We start from the raw sequence: 27,378 nt of genomic DNA, 5'->3' as shown, positions 1-27,378 counted from the left end.
TCAGAACATGTCCTACCAACCGGTTCCTTCTTCTTGTCAAGTTGTGCCACAAACTCCTCTTCTCCCCAATTCTATTCAATACGTCCTCATTAGTTATGTGATCTACCCATCTAATCTTCAGCATTCTTCTGTAGCACCACATTTCAAAAGCTTCTATTCTCTTATTGTCCAAACTATTTATCGTCTATGTTTCACTTCGATACTTTCCTTTACTGCTTGCTCAATATACAGATTGAATAACATCAGGGAGGGGCTACAACCCTTTCCAACCACTGCTTCCCTTTCATGCCCATCGACTCTTATAACTGTCATCTGGTTTCTGTACAAATTGTAAATAGCCTTTCGCTCCCTGTATTTTATCCCTGCCAACTTTAGAATTTGGAAGAGAGTAATCCAGTCAACATTGTCAAAAACTTTCTCTAAGTCTACAAATGCTAGAAACATAGGTTTGCCGTTCCTTAATCCTTCTTTTAAGATACGTTGTAAGGTCAGTATTGCCTCACATGTTCCAACATTTCTATGGAATCCAAACTGATATTCCCCGAGATCGGCTTCTACCAGTTTTCCGATTCGTCTATAAAGAATTCGTGTTAGTATTTTGCAGCTGTGAATTATTAAACTGATAGTTCGGTAATTTTCACATCTGTCAACACCTGCTTTCTTTGGGATTGGAATTATTATATTCTTCTTGAAGTCTGAGGGTATTTTGCCTGTCTCATACATATTGCTCACCAGATGGTAGAGTTTTGTCATGACTGGCTCTCCAAAGGCCGTCAGTAGTTCTAATGGAATACTGTCTACTCCCGGGGCCTTGTTTCTACATCTACATCTACATCTACATCCATACTCCGCAAGCCACCTGACGGTGTGTGGCGGAGGGTACCTTGAGTACCTCTATCGGTTCTTCCTTCTATTCCAGTCTCGTATTGTTCGTGGAAAGAAGGATTGTCGGTATGCCTCTGTGTGGGCTCTAATCTATCTGATTTTATCCTCATGGTCTCTTCGCGAGATATACATAGGAGGGAGCAATATACTGCTTGACTCTTCGGTGAAGGTGTGTTCTGGAAACTTTGACAAAAGCCCGTACCGAGCTACTGAGCGTCTGTCCTGCAGAGCCTTCCACTGGAGTTTATCTATCATCTCCGTAACACTTTCGTGATTACTAAATGATCCTGTAGCTCTCCGTTGGATCTTCTCTATATCTTCTATCAACCCTATCTGGTACGGATCCCACACTGCTGAGCAGTATTCAAGCAGTGGGTGAACAAGCGTACTGTAACCCACTTCCTTTATTTTCGGATTGCATTCCCTTAGGATTCTTCCAATGAATCTCAGTCTGGCATCTGCTTTACCGACGATCAACATTATATGATCATTCCATTTTAAATCACTCCTAATGCGTACTCCCAGATAATTTATGGTACTAACTGCTTCCAGTTGCTTACCTGCTATTTTGTAGCTAAATGATAAAGGATCTATCTTTCTGTGTATTCGCAGCACATTACACTTGTCTACATTGAGATTCAATTGCCATTCCCTGCACCATGAGTCAATTCGCTGCAAATCCTCCTGCATTTCAGTACAATTTTCCATTGTTACAACCTCTCGATACACCACAGCATCATCTGCAAAAAGCCTCAGTGAACTTCCGATGTCATCCACCAGGTCATTTATGTATATTGTGAATAGCAACGATCCTATGACACTCCCCTGTGGCACACCTGAAATCACTCTTACTTCAGAAGACTTCTCTCCATTGAGAATGACATGCTGCGTTCTGTTATCTAGGAACTCCTCAATCCAATCACACAATTGGTCTGATAGTCCATATGCTCTTACTTTGTTCATTAAACGAGTGTGGGGAACTGTACTGAACGCCTTCCGGAAGTCAAGAAACACGGCATCTACCTGTGAACCCGTGTCTATGGCCCTCTGAGTCTCGTGGACGAATAGCGCAAGCTGGGTTTCACATGACCGTCTTTTTCTAAACCCATGCTGATTCCTACAGAGTAGATTTCTAGTCTCCAGAAAAGTCATTATACTCGAACACAATACGTGTTCCAAAATTCTACAACTGATCGACGTTAGAGATATAGGTCTATAGTTCTGCACATCTGTTCAACGTCCCTTCTTGAAAACGGGGATGACCTGTGCCCTTTTCCAATCCTTTGGAATGCTACGCTCTTCTAGAGACCTACGGTACACCGCTGCAAGAAGGGGGCAAGTTCCTTCGCAAACTCTGTGTAAAATCAAACTGGTATCCTATCACGTCCAGCGGCCTTTTCTCTTTTGAGCGATTTTAATTGTTTCTCTATCCCTCTGTCGTCTATTTCGATATCTACCATTTTGTCATCTGTGCGACAATCTAGAGAAGGAACTACAGTGCAGTCTTCCTCTGTGAAACAACTTTGGAAAAAGACATTTAGTATTTCGGCCTTTAGTCTGTCATCCTCTGTTTCAGTACCATTTTGGTCACAGAGTGTCTGGACATTTTGTTTTGATCCACCTACCGCTTTTACACAAGACCAAAATTTCTTAGGATTTTCTGCCAAGTCAGTACATAGAACTTTACTTTCGAATTCATTGAACGCCTCTCGCATAGCCCTTCTCACACTACATTTCGCTTCGTGTAATTTTTGTTTGTCTGCAAGGCTTTGGCTATGTTTATGTTTGCTGTGAAGTTCCCTTTGCTTCCGCAGCAGTTTTCTAACTCGGTTGTTGTACCACAGTGGCTCTTTTCCATCTCTTACGATCTTGCTTGGCACATACTCATCTAACGCATAATGTACGATGGTTTTGAACTTTGTCCACTGATCCTCAACACTATCTGTACTTGAGACAAAACTTTTATGTTGAGCCAACAGGTACTCTGAAATCTGCTTTTTGTCACTTTTTCTAAACAGAAAAATTTTCCTACCCTTTTTAATATTTCTATTTACGGCTGAAATCATCGATGCCGTAACTGCATTATGATCGCTGATTCCCTGTTCTGCGTTAACTTTTTCAAATAGTTCGGGTCTGTTTGTCACCAGAAGGTCTAATATGTTATCGCCACGAGTCGGTTCTCTGTTTAACTCGGGGGCGGGCAGGAATTCTGCACGTGTGTGGTGCACATGCATGTGTGCAGTTAACAGGTGTTCTGCATGCACACAGGGGCAAGCTGGCCACCCGCTTCTCACCCCTCCCCACCATACCGTCTCTCCGCTTCTTCCCCCTGTAATGCGTTTTGTTTCCTGGCCTGCTTTATTAAATGAAGGAATAAGGTTAGTAGGAGTGCTTGACAGAAATCATGGTTTGAAAGAGTATCTATTACCTACGATACATTTTATTTAATTATCACAAGTGGAGTTTACAATACGTTTAATGTCTGGAACAAAATTTCTGCATACAGACAAACGCAAACAGTTATGTAAATTTTCATTACTGATGTTTGCTCTTAACCGAGACTTATTAATTTTCATAACAGAAAAAAATCTCTCACAAAAGTATGTCAAGCCCAACATTGACTATCTTCAAGGCTTCACAATGGAGACGAGGAAACTCTTGCTGTGGAAAGTCATGATAAAAATCTATTACACGTCTTGCCAAAAGGAACTTGTCTCTCAGACGAGAATTACACTGTAGATCCATTAATTCCATTTGCAAACTGAGATGATTATCATCTACAGAAACCAGATGCTCTCAAGAACATTTCAAAACCTTGGAATAAGTAAGATATATCCACAAATCGCTTGAGAAATTCCTCTTTTATTGCCCTAAGAACGGCAACATACTGAAATTTATTATAATGGCGTTCAATATTAAACTTCCGCTCACCAGCGAGAATACTGTCACATATTATACATTTCCAATTTTCACGTTTTTCCACAGAGAACAAATGATTCTCGTATTCCTTTTTAAAAGATAGCAAAGCTCCAATTCACCGTTTCCTTGATTCACTCTGCATTTTCCGGTTATTGAAATACAACGTTCACTACGTAGTGGACGCTTCGCTTCAATGTCCGCAGCTTAGCCCAGTACTACACTGCCGCAACCTGCAGGCTGTCGGCACTGTCCCGTTCGACGATTGCACGCCAGCAGCACACGTGCAGCGCTGTGTGCTCATGAGCTGCGTGCAACGTTTGCCCGCCCCTGGTTTAACTGCTCAAGGTAGTTTTCAGATAAAGCACTTAAAAAAATTTCACTGGATTCTTTGTCCCTGCCACCCGTTATGAACGTTTGAGTCTAACCTGCAAATTAAAATCTCCACTCAGAACTATAACATGGTGGGGAAATCTACTCGAAATATTTTCCAAATTATCCTTCAGGTGCTCAGCCACAACAGCTGCTGAGCCAGGGGGCCTATAGAGACATCCAATTACCATGTCTGAGCCTGCTTTAACCGTGACCTTCACCCAAATCATTTCACATTTCGGATCTCCGTCAATTTCCTTCGATACTACTGCACTTCTTATCGCTATGAACACGCCTCCCCCTTCACTGTCCAGCCTGTCTCTGCGGTATACATTCCAATCTGAGTTTAGGATTTCATTACTGTTTACGGCTGGTTTCAGCCAACTTTCTGTCCCTTGTACTACATGGGCGTTGTGACCGTTTATTAATGAAAGCAGTTCTGGGACCTTTCTATAGACGCTCCTGCAGTTTACTATTAGCACATTAATATTGTTATTCCCTGTTGCATTTTGCCTACTCCTACCTTGCCGCGCCTCAGGAGGTGTCTTGTCGGGCCTAGGGAGGGAATTCTCTAACCTAAAAAAAACCCCATGTGCACTCCACACATACTCTGCTACCCTTGTAGCCACTTCCGGCATGTAGTGCACGCGTGACCTATTCAGGGGGACCCTACATTTCTCCACCCGATAGCAGAGGTCGAGAAATTTGCACCCCAGATCTCCGCAGAATCGTCTGAGCCTCTGGTTTAAGCCTTCCACTCGGCTCCAAACCAGAGGACCGCGATCGGTTCTGGGAACGATACTATAAATAGTTAGCTCTGATTCCACCCCGCGAGCGAGGCTTTCCGCCTTCACCAATTCCGCCAACCGCCTGTACGAACTGAGGATGACCTCTGAACCCAGACGGCAGGAGTCATTGGTGCTGACATGAGCAACAATTTGCAGTCGGGTGCACCCAGTGCTCTCTATTGCCGCCGGTAGGGCCTCCTCCACATCTCAGATGAGACCCCCCGGCAAGCAGACAGAGTGAACACTGGCCTTCTTCCCCGACCTTCCCGCTATTTCCCTAAGGGGCTCCATCACCCACCTAACGTTGGAGCTCCCAATAACTAATAAACCCCTCCCCCCGTGTGCCTGCTCGGACCTTGCTGAAGGAGCAGCCACATGTCCACTCACAGGCAGAGCGGGCGATGCCACACGGCCAGCCTCCACATTGACCCTCCGCCTCGTGCACCGCGAACGCCGCTGAACCCGCCACTCCCCTAGGGGAGAGGGTGGCCCAACCGCGCCCGGTACCCGCGAACATGTCTGGACAGCAGGGACAGTGGGTGAAGCATGTAACACCTGGGGTGTACCTTGCGATTCACCAGACTCCCCACTGCCGCTACACTCTGAGGCAGCAGCCTGAAGACGGCTGACCGCGGCCATCAACACGCTCAGCTGTTCGCGAACAGTGGCCAGCTCCTCCTGCGTCCGTACACAGCAGTCACACATCCTATCCATCCTAAGGAATCAATTTACTGAAGAGAGTTAATCAACCTTTAACTAGACTGCTAATTCACTAAAGGCGGCTGTTTATTGACTAAACTGTGGTTGCTAGCCACTTCTTGTAGAAAATAGCACTAACTGTCTCTGGACTGTACTGAAAACAAACACTAGCACTACTGGCACTATGGTTGACTAAAGGGACTCTCTCTGACTGTATTCAATACAAACACGAAATCTATGGAACAGTATTAATAGCACCCGACAATTAAAGCTTCCTAAAAGCAAATACACACGGAAGAAGAAGTGACAAGTAAGGAAAATACAGTTAATACTTAAATTAAGGTAGCTCGCTGCACAGCAGACGTGAAGCAGACGGCAGTTATGACTCAGGTCTTTCAGTGCTCTGTCAAACTCTTCACGCAGTATCGTATCTCCCATTTCATCTTCATCTACATCCTCTTCCATTTCCATAATATTGTCCTCAAGTACATCGCCCTTGTATAGACCCTCTATATACTCCTTCCACCTGTCTGCTTTCCCTTCTTTGCTTAGAACTGGGTTTCCCTCTGAGCTCTTGATATTCATACAAGTGGTTCTCTTTTCTCCAAAGGTCTCTTTAATTTTCCTGTAAGCGGTATCTATCTTACCCCTAGTGAGATAAGCCTCTACATCCTTACATTTGTCCTCTAGCCATCCCTGCTTAGCCATTTTACACTTCCTGTCGATCTCATTTTTGAGACGTTTGTATTCCCATTCATACCTAGCCCAGCCAAACTACCATGTTTTCCACTATCTTTGATAACTCATCCCAAAGTTAAAGAATCACATCAATCATATTTTCAGCACAGTTGTGAATTTCTTCTAGAGATCCTGTAAACAATGGAGATATCCAATACTCACACTGGATTCTTCAATTCTACTAATCGATTTCATTATCATCCCACACTCTGAAATATTCTGAAAAAGGGAGAGGTCAATGAATTACTTAACAAGAACTTCTCCAATATAGTGCTTTCAATCTCTGGCTCATCACATATTCAGCTCCTATTACCTATCATTTTTTTGCTTTCACACTCTCCTTACCGAAACCATCCTTCCTTCATTGCACTAAGCAGCCTATTCCCTTGGTTCCCCCTCGCACTTGATTAGTTTTTAAAATGTTTTATTTGCCATGTACATTACTTGTTTTTATTACACTATCCATTTTTGTTTTCTTCTCTGTCCCACATCTAGATAACTTCTGTCTGGATTGTTAGGCCCTGTCTTTGATCTATTGTTCACCAGTAGTTCATTATTAGCATCAGCAATTTGAATCTTGATTTCCACAATTTGTTGTTGTTTGTGATTATTTCATGTGTGTCCTGTGTTGCTTCTACAAGGTGTGTCCCAAAAATAATGAAACACATATTTTTTGCTAAGCCCTGATAGTTTGTAGGAAGTTACAGTCCCAACCTCACTCAAGCTAAATTCTTTTTGTTGCCTAAGGTCAGGAATGTACTCAAAGGACTTCATTTTCACAGCACGGAGGCTACTCAAGCAACTATAACAACAGTTTTAAAGGACACTCCCATCAAGGCTTTCAATAGGTGTGGAATGGAAGAGTTGGTGGAAAAAATGTGGAGATGCTCCTGGAGAGTACTTTGAAATATATTAAACTATTGTAGATATACCATTAACAAACAGATCCTTAAAACTAATAATTAATGCTGCCTGCAATGTTAAGAACATAATATATTATGTGCCTCATAGGCAATAAAATAAAAACAATATACAGGGATTGGGCAAAAATATGAAAACAATGCAATAAATGCATGCTTGAACATAAATGCAGATTTTAACTAACCCTGCAGATTGCACTATCATATGTGATCAGGAACAGCATCTGCACACTGTCCTTAATATGTTGCAAATGTCAGTTGGGATCAGAACAATATTCTGGGTAGTCATTAGTGCATTTGTTGGAACCAAGTGAAATTGAATGTGGACAAATTGTTGGTGCTCATATGATGGATGCTTCCATAATCAAGGGAGCCAAAATGAAATGTGTTTCAAGAGGCACCATATTAACTCTGAAAGTACACATTACTGCCAAGGGTTATGTTACCATCCTGGTTCATCAGATCCATCCCATGGTACAATGTTTGTTTCCCAATTGTGATGCTGTATTCCACAAAGACAGAGTCCCTGCTCACACAGCTTGCATCTTCCAGGACTGGTTTTCTGAGCACAATGATGAATTGCTGCATCTCCCATGGCCACCAGTCACCAGATCTCAATATTATTGAGTCTTTGTGGTCTACTGAAAGAAGGGTGGGTGATTGCTACCCACCTCAATCATTGGTACTCAAACTTGCCACTATTTTGCAGAAGGAATGGTATAAGCTTCCCTTGAAAACTGCACAGTACCTGTATCTATTCACTGTGAGTTGTTTTGATTGCTAACACGTTTCCTGCACTGCATTAAGCATGGGTTTCCAGTGTTTCCATATTTTTATCCAACCCCTGTATGTGATCAGTGAATTCACCAGTAATCCTTTCCTAGAGTGTGCACAATTCTTAAAATATTGACCACAGGAGATATAAGACATATTGGTAACTCACCTTACGATGTTCTGAGCCTCCAAGTTCATAATATTTAATTACAGAATTACAAAAATGAGCTTTGAGTGTACGCCTTTTCCTTCTGCTGAAAACACTAAGATTAACACACTCAACTGGTATAATAGAAATTAGTTCCAGTGTTTCAATTTCTGGATCTAGTCCCAAGCAATAACCAATTTCCACCTCATCTGCAGGTGTGATCATATCTCCAGCAATAATGAGATTTCTTGGAGTCAGTCCTGAAAATTCAAAGCAATTCCTAACATTAGGCAATTTTTTTCAATTTCTTGATTCATAAGTAAGATCTAAATCACACGAACAAATAAAAGTAGGAACTGTATTCAAATACATAAGAAGTTCCTGGTATCTACTACTACTCCAAAAGATATGGAAAACTGTTAGCTATGACTTTCTTATTTTCAAAACAAAAAAATTAATCATGAAGATCTATAGGCTGCAAAGGAGTGAGGAAGAAACTTCAAAATAGAATAAAAGGATTTTTGTTTACGTGGCAGTTTTTATGTTCCATTTAGGCAGTATGCCTAGTCTGTGTAAAAATCTTCACTTGCCAAGCAATAACAGAAACAGGTACATACAGTAATGAACCAGAACTTTGTGGCCACTGTCCAACATGAGACAATGCCACCTAGTACCATTACAGACAAATGATGTGATAAGGAAAGTCTAAAAGTGGAGCAGAGATATGGGCCAGAAACAGGGATATCCACTGACATAAGTGACTTTTACACAGAAGAGATTGTTATGGCCTGTCACCTGGTAATAAGCACATCAGAAATGGCAGAGCTGGTTGTCTTTTCAAATGCTATAGTTGTAACATCTATGGAGAGTGGCTGAAGGATGGTGAAATTCCAAACAGGTGACAGACTGTCAGACATCCACACCTGCTAGCTCTGTAAAATAGGACAGCAGATCTGATGACAGAGTACAATACTGTAATAGTGCAGGCACAAGTGTTTAGGAGTACAATATACAGCGTACACTGCTGAACATGGGGCTCTACAGCAGATGACACCTATGTATTCCAATGTTGACCCAACAACACCTTCAGTTACAATTGTAGTGGGCACAGGATCATCTCCATTGGACCATGGGCCAATGGAAATGTGCTACATGCAATCTTGTTCATTGTCATACCGGATCAATGGTCATATTCAGATACACCTTCTTAGACAAATGGCTGCTCAAAACATGGATATAAGCTGCTGGGAGCAGTATTATGTTATGGTGCACACTCACTTGGGCTTCTGTGGGATCTGGGGTAGTAATTAAGGGCACCACTATAGCTGTGGATTATGTGAACATGTTATGGACCTCCTGCATGGCAGTATGCCTAGTCTACTTCAAACTCTTCACTTGCTAAGCAACAACAGAAACAGGCACATACAGTAATGAACCAGAACTTTATGGCAACTGTCCAACATGAGACAATGCCACCTAGCAGCATTACAGGCAAATGATGGCAATGGCATTTTCCAGCAGGATGATTGTCTGTATCACAAGCCCACAATTGCACTACAGTGGTTTGAGAAACATGACAGTGAACTCACTTTGTTACCTTGGCCTCCAAATTTGTCTTGATTGACCCCAACGGAACACATCTTAGACTTTACTGGGTACCAGCTCTACACTTGCCAATCGTTGGCTTGACATTTATGAGAATTGTATGCTCTGTGCATTGAGATATGATGTCACAAACCTCCACAAACTTGTCAATGACTTGTTGAATCCATGCCAAGTGGAACTGCTACTGTACCATATTCCAAAGGTTGTAATGGAACTGGTCAATGGCCTTACCAGGTGAACAAGTATGAAATGCAGATTTTTTTGTCTGAAAAACATGTTAAATTTAGAAGAATGATAAATAGTGATTTATTCAAAGTAGGCTCCATTGTTTGTTATACATTTTTCCATCTTTTGAGCAATTTGTGAATACTGTGACAGTAAAAGTTTTCCCATTGTGCTGTGAACCATTCATCAAGCCATTTTTTCAGATCTTCATATGAACCAAAGCACTGCTCAGCAAGTGCATGACCCATTGATGCAAACAAGTGGTAACTGGAGGGAGCCAAATCTGGTGAGAAAGCTGCATGGGGTAGAAGTCGCCAGCCAAGTGCTTCCAGCATGTTACAAACTGGTTTTGTCGTATGTGAAGCAGCACTGTCATGAAGAAAAATGATTTTGTCTTGCATCTTTAAATACTGTGGTCTCTTTTTCAAGCAGTGAATGATTCAAATCAGGCAACTGTTGTTAGTAACATTTAGTATTAACTGTTCCCCAGGTTTAAACAACTCATAATAGACCACGCCCCTCTGATCGCATGAAACACAGAGCATCATCTTTCTGTCAAAGTGATATGATCTTGTGGTCAATGTGGATGGTGTGCCTGGGTCTACCCATGATGTTTTGCACTTGGGATTCTCAAAATAAATCCACTTTTCATCCCCTGTAACTATGCAATGTAGAAATTACTTTCCTTTGTACCAAGCAAGCAAAATGTCACGTGTTTTTGCACTTTTCTATTCACTTCGTTCAACTCATGCGATACACATCTACATGTCTTCTGAAACTTTCCCATCTCTCATAGCTGACTGGAAACAGCTTGTTGACTAATGCTCAGGTGCTCGGTGAGTTTTTGCGTTTGCAAATCATCTTATCATCTTTGTTCAACAATGCTTCCAATTCCACATATTTGTATTTTTTTGCCGAACATTGCTTGGATACTGGTCACCCCATGTTATATAATAACACTGAGATATTGGAATGCACGTCCAGCTATTGGGACAGTGTTATTAAGGAGGCAGTTGAGATTAAATTAGCAAGCAACCTCGTTAACAGGGATGGAGGTTTTTGTTTAAAATCTGTTTGGAATCCGGCTCTCTCCCTTGTCAAAAAACAGAGGGACAGAGTCAATGCTACCTCACCTGCGAATTCGTAGTCTCACTATCGATAGCTCTGACTTTGGTCATCTTTGGTGGCACTAGTCTTCAGTGTGTGTGTTATCTTTCCTGCATCAGTCCAAGAACCAAGGTTTTAAATTTGCATATACATCACCTCTCCATTGCAGTTGCCTTGAAAATGGCGGGGTGTTCTCCTGCGAAAGTGTTACCTGGCTGAATTCCTGGAAGTTATTTGAAAGTTGTATATGCCAGGAGAAACTCAGGTCTCAAGCTAATTAGTTTTCATATTTTTAATTTTATTCAAAACTGTAATTACATGTGAAATTGTCATCATCACTGTTATTTCTATAATTTATTCTGTGTAATCATTTATAAACATTTATCAAAGAAATAATTAATCATATCCTCATATAAATTTCTCTGACTGCAAAAAATTGATGCTCTGTATGATAGCTGTGCTGCAAGTTTTTGTGTCTCTGGTCTTTGTGGTCCCAAATGTTTTGGCATGTGTTAAAAGGAGTATGTTCTGTTCTCTTGTAAGTTTAAGTTGGCGTAAATACTTGGCAGGAGAGTGAAATGACTGTTGTTTGTGAATATTGCCATGTTGAACAGTCGTAATTTCAGCATTGTGGAAACATAAAAATATTATATGTGAAATGAAAGAAATTAACCAATGAATGGATATAAGTTAGCCAGGCAGAATTCTTATCTGAAAGACAAAAATCAGGAACACAATTCCTAGATGCAATATTCTTACAGTAAGCCATATTTTTCAGTGAGCCACATTTACATTAAGCAGCCACAAGAAACAGATGAGTAATACAATTTGTTATTGCACAATTCTCCTTATCAGGCATTTATTAGCTTCACCATAATAGCGTTGTCATTGCTAAAAAAATTGCATTTTATGTGATATTTTTCAAGTTTGAACATTGTAATGGTTTCTTGCAGTAATAGAAAGGAAGGATGTTGCTAGGTGGTCCAATACAATATTAAACAAATGGTCATAATGTTTTGGGTCACCAATGTAAAAAACATCATGGCTCATATTTTTTGAACCATGTCTCTTTCATCAAAAGAGAAGAGACCGTTTATGGGTATGAGACTACAGAACAAAGATATAGTGACTGGTAATTCGACATAATCAGGAATGAGTCGAGAAACAGAAACTAGTCAACAGGCCCGGAGTTCAACAGCGAGTGACCACAAGTAAACAGGAGGATAAAATTAGAGGTCAGGCAACAGAGACAGCATGGCAAAATTATAAGTCAAACAAGTAAACTGAAACTGAAAACCTAAAATGTAGTGAATGCAGAACCAGACAATGATACGTAGCAAGATCAACACAAGAGCACAGTGAAATCATGACTGACTTTAGAGCCACTGCGCAGCTGGCTTTTAAGGGCAGGTGTGGGTGCTGATTGGCTGGCAAGGCATATGTGTACCAGTTGCAGCACTTGCAGTGGTCATACCAGCACCCACAGATGTAGCAGTGCTACTTAACAGTCTCATCAGGTTCCATACCTTCTGGTGGGTCTTCAAATGCATTGGGCTGGGATACCAGAAAAGGGGGAGACAGCGATGTAAGAAAACAAGAATTAGTACTGAAATGTCAGGAATAAGATTTGAAAGCCTGGAGTCAGATATTGCAGTGAAGGCAGTTAATGAGCTAGATATAAGGGAAATATAGAACAAAAATAGAGATGTGAATGAGACTTAAGTCACAGTAGAAGAGGAAAGATGAGATGGAAAATGGTGGGTGAGAAGCACTCAAGGAAATAAATAACAAGAAAAACTGTACAGTATGAAATATATCTAAAAAGAAAGATGATGAGACTTACCAAACAAAAGTGCTGGCAGGTCGATAGACACACAAACAAACACAAACATACACACAAAATTCAAGCTTTCGCAACCAACGGTTGCCTCATCAGGAAAGAGGGAAGGAGAGGGAAAGACGAAAGGATTTGGGTTTTAAGGGAGAGGGTAAGGAGTCATTCCAATCCCGGGAGCGGAAAGACTTACCTTAGGGGGAAAAAAGGACAGGTATACACTCGCGCACACACACACATATCCAACCGCATATACACAGACACAAGCAGACATTTGTAAATGTCTGCCTTTACAAATGTCTGCTTGTGTATATAGATTCCATAGGTTTCTTAATAATTACCATGACTGATGCCCAGTGAGTAGATGTAGAGGATGCAATAACCCCCATTCCTCGTATCCTGTCCAGTTTTGCCTTTGCTAGTTCATGCCTGGTGAATGAAACTGGACAATATCTGCAAAAATGCAGCTGAGCAAATGATTTGACAAATATGTGAGCTGTAAAATTTTTTGTACAACCCAGCTAAAGTTCATGCAGTTTCTTATACTGCTGACACAATTTTTTCAAATAGCTCACAGGTATGAAAAGAGAACAATGAAAAAGCATCCGGAGAAAAGCTCTCCTATGGGTGAGACTGCTAGTAAAATGTTAGCACAATCCATACATTTTTACATTCAGTTTGTGTTGGTAAAACACCATAGAGAGTCTCAAAGCATTTATTTTAAAACTTCAGAAGTTGAACAATATTGAAAAATGTCCAAGGTAATGCCAGCACAACACAATAACTCACAGTTTCTATACGTCAAGTGACAACATTTAAAGAATATTAATATATATAACAACATAAACATAGATACTTTCAGTCTCTCCTGCAATGTTTTACCCATATCATGAAGTAGACACAATACCAACAGTTTCCTACATCATCTGTAAATTTGCAGCCATACAAGTGATTTGAAAGTTTAATTTGCAGCCACATACTTGGCCTCCTTTGAAGATAGAGCTATAATTTACTTTTTCACATAATTGAAACTTGAAATAGAATGCCACTTGTTGATGGTCTTGTGTGCTTTTTCTCCACAATGATCCGCATAACTATTAGCTTCAATTCTACAGTCTTCATGCTTCTGAAACTTAGTGCCATACAGTGTCCATTCTAGTTCAATTGGTATACATAATGGTTTTGTATCTATCACTCCACACCTCTTCAAAACTCTCTCCTCTTGTATCAAAGTTATTGATTTGTAAGCCTAGAAAACAACCTACACACTCGACAGTGATCCAAAAATGTTCACCCAACTGTGGTAGTTGCATCAGTACAGCCCACAATCAATCCAGTATCAATACAAAACAGCAGTACTGGCCCCTCACCACATGATGCACTTGGATCTGAACAGCTCTCCTGCAAATTACATCCACTAAGAAATTTAACAAGATATTCATACCAGCATTCTCAGGCTTGCTTTACGCCACACAGACTCTCCAGAAATTTACATACACATCCTGTGCTATCATCATAATCCTCTAGTTGATACCGTACATGTAAATCTTTCCCTCCATAGAGAATCACTGTCCTCACATCAATTTGTCTTATATATCAGCCAAGTTCTGCAACATTTAACAGGTCTCTTACCATCTCAAATCTTTGTTCAGGGATAAATGTGTCAACATAATTTATTTCAAATCGTTGAATGTATTCTTTTGCCATGAAGTGGGTCCCATATCGAAACACATTATCTGAATTTGCAGTCTGCAGCAAAAACCCATCAATTTTCAATGTCCTTATTTGTCTTAAATTGTGTAAATTAGTTCCCATGTTTTATTTTCTTTTGGAGATTTCATTTCTTCTTCCATTATTCAGAATTTTCTCTCTGTAGTGCTTCTCTACAATTCCTTGGTGTCTTACAAAGAAGCATCATTCTTGGTCAGCGGACTGAATCTTCACAAAAACTTGCTGGTTCTACAAATTTTGCTTTTGTTATACATTATAACCTCCTTTTTCTTCACTTCTTGCTTCCAAGTTGCTCTCAACTTGTCCCTTGACATACAAATGGTTATCAATCTTTTTGCTACTTGTAACTACATCTTGATTCATGAAGTTGCATGGACTATTCTCTTCAAAATCAACATTTTTATGTTCAGTTTCTGTAACATTTTCCTTTTTCATCTACATCTGACATATCAGCAATACTTGTAGTCTCTTGAGTGAGTGGTTTCTGTAATTGTATGCACTTGAATTTTACTTCTCTGCATACAGACATATGATTTTTTCAGGAAAATGAACACCATACCCGCAATCATCATAACCAATCACATATCCTTTTGAAGGTTTAGCATCAAACTTCTTTGGTTTTTGCATGGGAATCCATGGAGAGCATTCCTTTCCAAATATCAGCAAAATATCAAAATGACATTAATGACATTCCTTCTTCATAAACCTAACTGGATTTTTACTTTTAATTTTTTGCATGACCAATTCAGAGTGTATGTTGCAACCAGAAGTGCCTCACCCTGCAATGCTTCTGGTAGGTGATTGTTGGGTCAGTCCATTTGTGGATGCAAAGGAATAAGTGGGTGCTGAGGCAGAGAGCGAAATAATTATCAAGACACATAATACATATGTAACATCATTTATTTAACTTTCTTATGCAAATCCAAATAGTATTTCACACTAGTCCATTGCACAGGCATGTTTGCCATAAACAATCACAATGATAGAGAGGCAAACTACTAATGCTGTGAAGGCTCCAAGTGAACTCAACAATTAGCGTGGCTGGCTTTGGTGCGACACCTTCTTAAGCTGGCTTGGTGGTGACACTACTCACACATGCAACAGACGGTGTTGTCTACAACATGGCTGTGGATTGGCTTGGCCATCACATAGAATGCCTAGCATAGTGTCAATATTGTACAAGACCACAGTGTTCAGGAGAGCAGAGCAAAGAATGTGCCATCTCATATAGGATTGTATTTTCCTACTAAGCACATCCAATCGGCTGAAGAGTATATGGTGCACTAACTGAATGTTTCAATTCAAATGACTCTTTATTCTGAAACTCCTAGCCACCATCTGTACATAATTATTTCACAGTAACTTCAACTTAAGCCTTTCACATTTTAATAAACAGTGGTAACTTTCCATTAATTTCATCTTTGTGTCACTAAAGGTACATTATCCTGGAGCTGGAAAAATCATCCAATGAAATGTTGATCAGCCTCCAAATCATTTCCTTCCATTGGCACATAACCTAATTCTCCATGTTCTGTGGGTTTTCCACTCTTTCACCAAATGCCAACTGCTTATGTTTACTATACAAGTACTCCTCATGAAAGCTGCTGTCAATCATTATTTTCAAAAAATGATTCTTCAAAAACTTTTGTGCATTGCATATATTTGGTAACTCAGATTTTCATGCCTTCTCTGCAAGGCATCATTAGTTTAAGCAATAACACAATACTTTTCTTGACCTTCACCAGCTAACAATAAAGCACAGTTGTGCCACTGGATGTAGAAACAGCAATATTGTTTTTTTTTAATACCCAAAATTTGCCACATTTTTTAATTATTTGATATATTCCATTGCAGCTTCTAGACATCTGGATAAAATCAAACATCTTCAAAATATCGCTCTGTCCATTGACTACCTGTACATCAATTTGACTTATACCAAATGTTTCAATTTGTCGACTGTATTTGGATCTATGTTTCTTTCTTGGAGTTTCAAATAGCTCATACATGATACACTAGTCATGTTGATTTGTTACAACACTGTCAAATACACCACTCATTACAGTCCTGTTTGTTTATTTTAAGAGAAAAACTATGCATCTCACCATGAAAACTTTCTTCTCAATTTTTGAAGCATTGTTGTGGCTACAATTTTTGAACTTCCCACAGATGTTACACAAGTTGAGATATAGTAGTCTTTTCTTTCATCTATTCTAGGACACTCATTTGATTGATGATCCTTTTTTCTGCATCTAAAACAAACAACCTGTGTTACATTGTTTTGACAAGTGACCTACTTTGTCACCTGAAAAGCTTTTCCCATTGTCATTCCTTTTATAATGCGACATTTTTTATATACTGTTTCAGAAGTAGTATGTTTATGCTTTCACTGGTGTTTGTTAACCTTCTCTTATAGCATAACTGCTGTAGCACTCTTTCTCAACTCATAATTTGTACACCATTTTTGTAATATACTCCATATTTTCTCTTCACCAGGTATATCATTCCACATAATACAAATGTTAATTGAACTCTTTGGGCAAAGGTTGCAAAAATCATGCACAAAAAACACTGTCATTGATTGCTTGTCTAAGAAAGAAATTTAAGTTTATATTTCATCAAATAAGACTAGATGGCTTTGTATAACAGGAGGGAGGAAAACGGTGACGAACATGTCCGAACTGAAAGTCTGAGCGAAATCTCGCGAGACACAAAGTCTCATATTGTACTCTGTTAATATAAGTTAATTTTTATTCTTTTTTTCATTTTTTTACGTAAACATTGCTTTGTTATTTCTATAAGCACCATAAGTACTCTCTTTAAAATCAGTCAATTGTTTCACATAAATATTGCTTCTTTATTTGTCTATCATAAGTGCTCATGCATATTCATATTATCAGTCAAACGGGAATTAACATTGTCCATTAACAGGAATCTCCTTAAAACCGCCTTTCTATATCTGTCATTTTCATCCTCGTCACTACCACTACTACTACTATTATCTTTTCCGTAACCACTACTGCCACTTTCCATCTTTCTTTTTGCTCCTTTCTCCGATACCTCCAGCTTGTCTTTCACCTTTAGCTCACAGACGCTTGAGTCAGTCACGACCTTGGACACACCTGTAAACATGTCTTCCCCCGCGAAATCCAGCTTTTGTCCCTCTTCCGGCCAGCAGGTAGACGGAGCGCGCTCGGTCCTACAGGCGGCCACAATGGGACGGACCGGTTCCGGCGACGGGCTCTTTGTGGCCCACGCGAACGCGCAGTCGCTAACGGCTCACTTCGACGAGTTCTGTGACCTGTTCTGCCAATCGCTGTTCCATGTTATCCTCGTCTCTGAAACTTGGTTGAAACCAAACATTTCTTCCGACGCTATCCGAATCAATGGTTACTCTCTCCTAAGAGCAGATCGTGAAACACGACGCGGAGGTGGTGTGGGTGCCTATGTTCGCTCTGATCTCAGACCTACTGTACTATGCACATCGGATGCAAAGGGCGAAGGAGAAGCAGAGTACTTGTTTTTCGAAATAAACACATCAAATCAGAAACTGCTAATTGGAGTAATCTACAAACCTCCAAACGTCGGTGCTATGTCCTCCTTTCAGTCTGCCCTGTCCTCGCTCGTGACACTGTATGAACACATAATCATTATGGGCGACACAAACATCGACTTACAGTTAAAATCTCCCTCTGCAGAAAAACTAAGGAGACTGTTCCACTCCAATGATATGAGTTTAACACCGCTGGACCCAACTCATCACACGCCACACAGCCATACACTCATAGATATAATAGCAACAAAGCGACCAGATAAAATAATTCGCGCCAATCAGACATCCGCTCCAGGACTCTCTGCTCACGACGTGATATTCTTAAATTACTCAGTGCATACTACCAAAGAAAAATCTCACCTGGTAACCTACAGAAACCTAAAAAATGTTAACCATGACGCTCTTCAAAAGGATTGCTCAGACATCCCTTGGCATGATATAAGCAATGAACCGACTTTAGACGGAAAAATTCGGGAATTATGTCGCAAAATTATTACACTGTATGATAAACATGCTCCTCAACGCACTGTCAAGGTAAAGAGAGCTCCCGCTCCGTGGCTCACCACTGCATTGCGCCAGTTAATGAATAAACGTGATGCTGCACATAGGGCCTTCAAGCGTAACCCAACTCCCGAGGCGTACGAAGCTTATAGGAAACTCCGAAATAGAACCAAGCAAAGCGTGAGGAATGCCAAAATCAGACATGCCCGCTCTGTCGTATGCGGTATAACAAAACCTGCTGCACTGTGGAAAAAGCTGCGCAGTTTCGGTATAGGGAAGCGAAGATCTGACGCTGTTTATCAAGCGTCTGCAGAAGAATTCAATGATTTCTTCTCAACAGCTATAAACTGCCACGCAGCGACAAATTACCAGCCCCAAGATATCAATCTCTCGAGAGACAAGTTTTACCTAAAACATGTAACTACTGGCACAGTACACAAGGCAATTATGAGAATCTCTTCCGAGGCAGTAGGAAATGATGGAGTCAGCATTGGCATGATTAAGAACGTCGTAGACACTATTACTCCAGTTATCACAGACATCTTCAACCTGTCTCTTGTCAGTAGTACATATCCTACTGAGTGGAAGCAAAGTTTAATTCAACCTATACCCAAGACTGACAACCCTAAGTCGCCAGGTGATTACAGGCCGATCAGCATACTACCTGCAATATCTAAAGCCCTAGAATACATCGTCCATGAACAACTGACGGATTACCTCAAAACTCATAACATCCACAACAAATATCAGTCAGGCTTTCGAAAGCACCATAGTACAGCAACTGCATTAATCAAAGTAACTGATGACATTAAACATGCTATGGACAGACGTGAAGCTACCATCCTAACACTGCTTGACTTTAGCAAGGCTTTTGATACAGTTGACTTTGATATATTACTAATTAAAATGAAACAGCTGACTTTCTCAAACAGCGCTATACACTGGTTCGACAGCTACCTCAAAAACAGAAGTCAACAAGTCATTTGTGGGTCGGAAAAGTCATCATGGAAAAACGTGCGCTCTGGAGTTCCCCAAGGCTCCGTCCTTGGTCCATTACTCTTCTCACTGTACATTAATGATATTTCTTCAGTGATTCACTCCTGCAACTACCATCTATATGCCGACGACATCCAACTGTACATAAGTGCAAGCCCCAAGAACATAGCTGACGCAGTAGCGAGTATGAACGCAGATCTTTGCTCTGTTTCTCGATGGGCACAGAACCTAGGTCTGAAACTAAACCCCAAGAAATCCCAGGTCATACTTATATCTCATCCAAAGCTAATCAGTCGGTACTTTCGCGAAACAGTCCCTCAAATACTCCTCAATGGTACCCAACTACCATACCAAAAAACAGTAAAAGACCTTGGAATAATCTTGGATGAACACCTAAACTGGGAAGAACAAACAGTCACAGCTTGCCGGAAATCGCTCTCCTCCCTACATGCAATTCAAAAATTTAGAAAAATATTTCCAACCCATGTTAAACAAAAATTAGTCCAAACACTAGTCTTGCCTAATCTTTACTACTGTGATGCAGTTCAACACGGCACAAATAGTGAAAATTCGAGATGCCTCGAGCTAGTGATGAATGCTTGCGTTAGATACGTATGCAATATACGGTTGTATGATCATATCAGTTCTTCATACTCCCAGCTAGGTTGGATACGCCCACATAAGGCACGCGATCTTCACACAATGTGCTTACTTCAACGATTTCTTAGCCACTGGTGCCCCCAATACTTATCTTCTCACATTAAACACCTATCATCATTCCACAACCGCAATACTAGATCGGATACATCTAGCATCTTGGCTGTACCTTTACATAACACAAAATCTTACTCTGTGTCATTCTCCATCTCAGCCATACGACTATGGAACGCGCTCCCCTGTGATCTGCGTCTTATCCAGAACCACTTAACATTCAAGAGGGAACTCAAGACTTACATATTAGGGACGGTATAGCCACCATTGTTGTGCCCCTCTCATCTTTTTCTTTCTCCTCTCCATCATAGCTTCGAATTTTACCATTCTATTTCTCCTCCTCTAACTTATCCACCTTTTCTATATCTCTTTCACCCCATTCTATCGTCTTATGTCTCTGCTTGATGAGAATAACTCACAAGCTGCAAGAATATAACGAGAAAATTCCCAACTAGCAATAGGACTGACATTCATAAAAGAAAAAATATGTTCACTTTCCTATACATAGTCATTACTATTATTATTATTCTTGATTATTATAATTACTTTTTGATTGTTATAATTATCATTGTAGTACTTTTATAATCTCTAATTTTTTCTGTAACATTAATACTGTATAACATGTTATATGTCCTTAATGTTCTGTAGAAACTGAAATTTGTTGAATCTGAGTATGCCTGGTTAGGTGTAAGAGAGGGCCTGAAGGCCCTAATCTTGCCAGGTAAAATAAATGCATAAATAAATAAATAAAATAAAATAAATAAATAACACCAGATGCTTCCCACGCAATATTACGAAATTTGAATCTAAGCAGATTAATGTTTTCAGCTGAGTCAATATCATAAATCTTATGCAACTTATCCCAAATCTCTTTGGCAGTCTTGCTTTCCCCAATGAGAAGTCTTATTGTCAACTGAAAGAATTATCAGTTTAATGAATTTACCACTGACAATATAAAAAAAATTTGTTACATTCTAAAATAGTTCTCATTATGATTCTGCAGGTTCCTCAACTTTCTTCACTAAAGAGTTTTTCAGTTTGTTCTCTTTTGTCTGCCATTGTCTCATCATTGGCACGTTTATAACATCGACTTATTATCAAAATCCATAACAACGTCGTACTTTATGAAAAATTTACCAACCACACACCTCAGCTATCATGTTGTTGGTAAACTCATCAAATATCCAAAGAACAGCCTTCATAACTCAACAAACTAAGAATTACTATAATTTCAAGTGACAAACTTCAAAGCACACTGAGAAACACTGATTATTTCACAGTTTGTATCATAATTTAGCCTTTGAGGGGTATTATTTGTTTACTGTATGAAACCACCAGCCCCTGTGCTGGCTGGAGTTATCGAGAGCCCAGACAACAGTAGGTGTCCATTTTGATAAGCAACACTGCAGTGTCTGTGTCAATATGAAATCCACTTTGTTGGTGCTGATGTCCAGTGTAACGATTAACTGACAGAGTTACATAGATGGTGGTGGATACTGGTTTGGTGTTTTGAACTGGCATGTTGTATTCACAAGTTGCTGCACAGTATTGGTACATACAGAAAGGAACCATGTGAACTCCCATGCAGAAGCATAGTATAATGTATTCTAGAGTGAGCAATATATATGGCTAAGCTAATATGACAGTCTAGACACTACTTGTGTGGTGAGGTACTACATTATTTACCCTGAATGGGTCTGTTTTCAGCATCATGAAGGAATGGTGCACAATTGAAGCTGTATCTGCTGACCTGAATCAACTATATTATGCATGCTCTTTTCTTGGGAGCACCTATAGATGTTGAGGTGGTTCTTGCACTAACTACTTCTTTGTTAATTAATCAGTTACTAAAAAATGTTGCAACAGTTTGTCAACAATGACACTAGAACTGTCATCATCTGTTGATTACTGAATAAAACATTGTTGAATTCTAGCTACTTCAACACTGCTGTCAAATGTTCTTTGTGCAGCCCAATCTATCTCAACTGACTGAGTGACTTTTAGAGCATCACCAAAACTTGGCTCTGATTTGATTAATTTTTCATGCTCTCCATGATCTACTGCTAAACATACTAAAACATATCTGATAAGAGATTAAGCATGTGATACTTCATAGGCCTGACATTTGTAGTTGCACTGTCAGCTAATTCCTTGAAAAACAACAACCCAAGATGAGTAAGACTAGTTAAATCACAGATGAGCAGATACTACATACATTTGGTTACCATATTGTTTGGACAGGAAATTGTGGATCTCTGATAACTATAAACTACTAAGGCCTGCGAAGGGCTGTAGTTTTTGTATTAATTCATACAATAATAGAGAGTCGTAATAATGTGCTTTGATGAATAGGGTCTTGAATATCACTTGCCTGACGTAACCATATGGAATAATGCAGATATGCTTCCCAACATTCCCTCAACTCGTCAGAACTTGAGAAGTGTGACGGCAACTAAGGAGACGGTGGTGATGTTGTTACTTGAACTTAGCACCACTCCATGAGAAGCTGCAGTTGCTGTTGTTGCTGCTGCTGTAGCAATGGCATTCATGATTGCCATGTTTCAGTAACTCTGTTCCCATACCGTTTTGTTTTACACTCTGGATTCGAGACTTCGTCACCCCCTAGAAAAAACACTTTCCATAATGTGCACTGAATTAAGAGTTCAGCAAAGCAATGTACAGGCTTAAGTGCACAATTATGAGAATGTGAGCCCCCCCTTCCCCCCCATGCAGTTCTCAGGTTTGAGTCTACAACTTCTATGTGCTGATGGATTAGCTGGAGAACGTTTACCTTATGTTTATAGTTCATACCTGCCTGGGGATAGTGGCTTCACAGGAGAACTTACAAGAGCCACCCTGTAAACACAATAAAGTCTGTCAACAGCAAAGTACAAATAGACCAAGTTGAACAGTGAATTACAAGCTGTCCATGGTGATGTCCAATACGCAATCCAAGCATATGGCAAGGTTGTCAACACTGGGCTAGTATGGGGAGTTCCAAACAGCTTCAAATAGTGAAAACCTTCAAAATTCACTCTGTGTGAGCACAGGATAAGTACAGGATGGTATTCAAGTGCAATGACAATGTGTCATTGTAATACAGACATACATAGTTGGAATACATCACTGGAGAAGACTGAATCAATGTGAACAGTTTTTATGGTTTGAGTCAGAAGCTCAGCCTCTATGTCAGAGATATTTCACAAGACTTGCACATATCTAAGTACACTTTTGATGTGAAGATATCTTGCACACTGTAAACACAATCATTACTCTGTTATCTATGTAAAAAAACTGTACCTAACAACACTGAACAAGCCAACCAACAGGTGTCCTCAACAGCCGTTGCAGAGAACATCCTTTAAAACTAGAGCTGTGGAAGTTGTGAAACTGTTTGGTCTGAAATTTTGTCTGCCTATAAAGACTGCTATTTTAAAAATAAAACTTTGAAATTTTGTGACTTTTATTACTTTTTAACAAAGACTGCACTGTAGAAATTACAGACCCATTGCTACATCCAAGGATTTATTTTTAACTTATACCTAGAAATTTGGCAGCATTCCTTCTCACTGCTTAACATGTCTTAATGCAGCTATATTGCCAAAGAGTACTGCAGGTACTTAGTTGGGCTGCACATGACTGTGATGTGATGTACAATGTATGCCGAGTTTTCTGAGCTGATTACTGCATATCTCTATATCTGAATGGCTCATGAGTTGTCAGAGAAGAAAGTAGGCCTAATGCAATATTTACAGTATTTGCTGGGAGTTTCAGAGCAAGAGTCTAAAGCAAATGAAACTGAAGTACAAGTAGAAACTAGTGGTGATGGTGATATTGAAGACAGTATTGTATCAAGTGCAAGAAGCGTTTATGTGTCAGGAGAGTTACATCAATGACTGTTACAGCTCAGTAAGACAGACTCCTCAATTGAGACTGGTACATCATTCAGGAAGATATGATATTCTGTACAGTGGAGGAAGACAGAGATGAAGAGGCAGATATCAGAAGCCCAGTGGCAAAAAGGGCACAACAGGTTGATGTGTTTTTCTTTCAGAGCTAGATCCATTCTTTGTTGTTTGGTACATGCATGGCTTTTTGTGCCAATGAAATAGAAGTTTATACCTTGTGTTTAAAAAACTGGAGTGTACAGTTCTTTCCTGGTACAATGGCATGAGACTGACACAGAAACACTATGAAATTGTTGTGCATTGATATCAAGGGACATAGGTCAGTGAGACTCAAAACAGACATGTCTGCTTTGATTCCATAAGTCTGCAATTGTTTCATTTAAAACTAGTCATTCCTTTACAGTCCAAGATATCATCATTGATGACTCTTTCCCACCAAGGCAAGATGCAGAGTCATGCAATGGCAAGCCAGACAAATTCGACATCAAATTTTTGCTAGTGATGGGTACAGGCACCAAATATCTTTTCAACAGATTTGCATACAAGGCAAAGTAAGAACTAGTGAATTAGACCCAATTTGAATACTTTGTCATGAACTTGGGACACATGTTCAATTTACCAGGTAAGAAAAATAAAAAACAGAATCTCATTAATAGAACACTTCCTTCAAGTGTAGAAATTTGATTCAAAAGCTCTTCCAGAAAATGTAGAATAATATTGGTCTAGCATGTGGTGTCAGACTGATCTACAGCATAGCTGAAGGTTTAGCTTAGGTTGGAATGTGAAAGTCTGGGAATGCATAATAAAAATAGTGATAACAGAATGATCTGTAGCATAGCCTAACAATTATACCCACACTGTATTTAATGCACTTCTCCATATTTAACACACTTTTTTTCATAAAAAGAACCGATGACCTTCTCCTTCACCTCACTCATCTCCTTTCCGAACAGCTTAATTCCCGTCGCTCCGCAATCTTCCTCTCCCTGGACCTCGAACGTGCTTATGACCGCGTATGGCATTCCAGTCTCCTCTTCAAGCTCCAAACCTTTTCCCTTACCATTAACTACGTCCGTCTGATCGGCTCCTTTCTCTCCCACCGTCCTTCCTACGTCACCATCCATAACACGGATTCCTACACCTTTTTCCCCTCCGCCGGTGTGCCCCAAGGCTCCGTCCTCTCCCTCCTTCTGTACCTTCTGTATACAGCGGACATGCCGCCACTGTCACCCCCCCGTCCACCTTCTCCAGTTTGCCGATGACACCGCCTTCCTTGCCCTTGCCCCCATCCTGCAGCGCTCCCAACACCTTCTCCAATCCCATCTTGACCGGTTCACCGCTTGGTGCAACCAGTGGTTGTTCAAGGTCAATCCCTCCCACCCCTTCCTTCCGCCTCCTCGATTTCTATCTAACCATCTATGGCCGTCCTATCGCCCTCACCCCCACCCTTAAGTACCTTGGCGTCACCCTCGACCGTCACCTCTCCTGAACAATCCAAGCCAAGGCATGCTCCCGACTCCGTCTCCTCAAGCTCCTATCCGGCCGTACATGGGGTCTGGACCCCTCCACCATACTCCACACCTATAAGTCCCTCATCCTCCCTATCCTTTGTTACACCCATCCGGCCTGGATCTCCGCTCCCCCTACCTTTTACATATCCCTTCAGATCTTTGAACGCCATGTGCTCCGCCTCACCTATCGCATCCGTCTCCCCTCCCCCACGCGGATCCTGTACGACCTCATTCCATTCCCCCACCTCCACCTTTTCCTTGAAAGGATATAGATCCTGTACACCTCCCGTAAACTTGATCCCCCTCACCCACTTGTCTCATCCATCCTCTCCCACTCCTGCCTGGTGCCGCACCTGTATTACCACGTCTCACCTGGTCTCCCTCTCTCCACCCTCCTTACCCTCTCCCAAGGTGGCTTCCGCCAGCTCCCCCTCCCTGATGATGTCCTCCTCCCCTCCATCTACCCCTTCTATTAACTTTGATCCTCCCCTCCCACTTCCTGTGTCTTTTCCTTTGGGCACCCTCCCTCCCTTCTCTCTCCTTTTCCCCCCACCCCCCTTCCTCCACCCCTCTCCCCCTGGGCTTCCCCTCCCCCTTCCTCCTCTCTCCCCTGCCTGTGGCATCTCTGCTCTCCCCTCTCCCTCCCCCCCCCCCTCCTCTCTTGGCAGGTCCCCGGACTCGCACACACTCAGTGAACATTCGCGTGCCAGAGATCATCGCCATCAGTGTCTCATGTGTGTGCCTTCGTTTTGTGTTTAGTGTTCTTTCGCTGTCATGCCACCACTGTTCACGTGTGCCGTCGCAGTCATCCGCGTTATGTGCGCCGTGTCAACTAGTGTTAGTGTTTTTTCTCGTCCAGCGTGAACGGCTCCATGTTTATTGTTTTTCGTGTCTACAGTTTTTGCCCGCCGTTTTTATTGTATTATCTGTGCCACCTATATGTAATACTTATTGTACCACTCGCGGCTGAAGAGCAGCGTAATATGCTGCTGCCAGCCCACCTTTGTATAAGGTGATCAAAATAACAATAAAGAAAAAAGAAAAACTACACAATAAACTCAGAAAACCACTATTAGATAATGGGCACATATTTGATTATTATTTTAATGCATATTATGTACATAGATGCAACATAAACTATGAAAAATTCAATGAGAAGGAGGGATGCACCAACAGTAACTTTTAATGCCAAAACGTATCAGCAGTGGGTTAAATTAAGAAGATGAACCTGCAAGTAAGAAAGGTCAATGGAAGTGCAGAGTGTAAAATGCAAGAACAAGGTGACTGACATACTACATGGCCTGAAAAAAAAAATTAAGCTCTCGGAACAGGAGGAGGAAGTAAAATGAAACTTCACTGGCTGAGAGGGTATTTGATGTTATTTCTGTGATTACAAAACGGAGTTAAATGTACAAAGAACTTGACAGTAAGAGCCCTCTTGTCTGTAAGATGTTGTGCC

At 40.7% G+C, this 27,378-nt stretch overlaps 1 protein-coding gene across 1 annotated transcript in view; it reads right to left on the bottom strand.

Moving 5' to 3' along the window:
* The window catches only part of LOC126176513 (uncharacterized), a 274,041-nt gene that overhangs the window by 233,656 nt on the left and 13,007 nt on the right, over window positions 1–27,378 (bottom strand). The window contains exon 2 of the mRNA XM_049923670.1: window positions 8,262–8,500. Within this exon, the coding sequence (XP_049779627.1) occupies window positions 8,262–8,500 (239 nt within the window). The remainder of the gene's footprint in view (window positions 1–8,261; window positions 8,501–27,378) is intronic.

This window comes from Schistocerca cancellata, chromosome 3 (assembly GCF_023864275.1).
Source record: "Schistocerca cancellata isolate TAMUIC-IGC-003103 chromosome 3, iqSchCanc2.1, whole genome shotgun sequence".
Classification (NCBI taxonomy): Eukaryota; Metazoa; Arthropoda; class Insecta; order Orthoptera; family Acrididae; genus Schistocerca; species Schistocerca cancellata.
The sequence above is the reverse complement of the archived record's forward strand: the minus strand, read 5'-3'. Positions and strand labels throughout refer to the sequence as shown.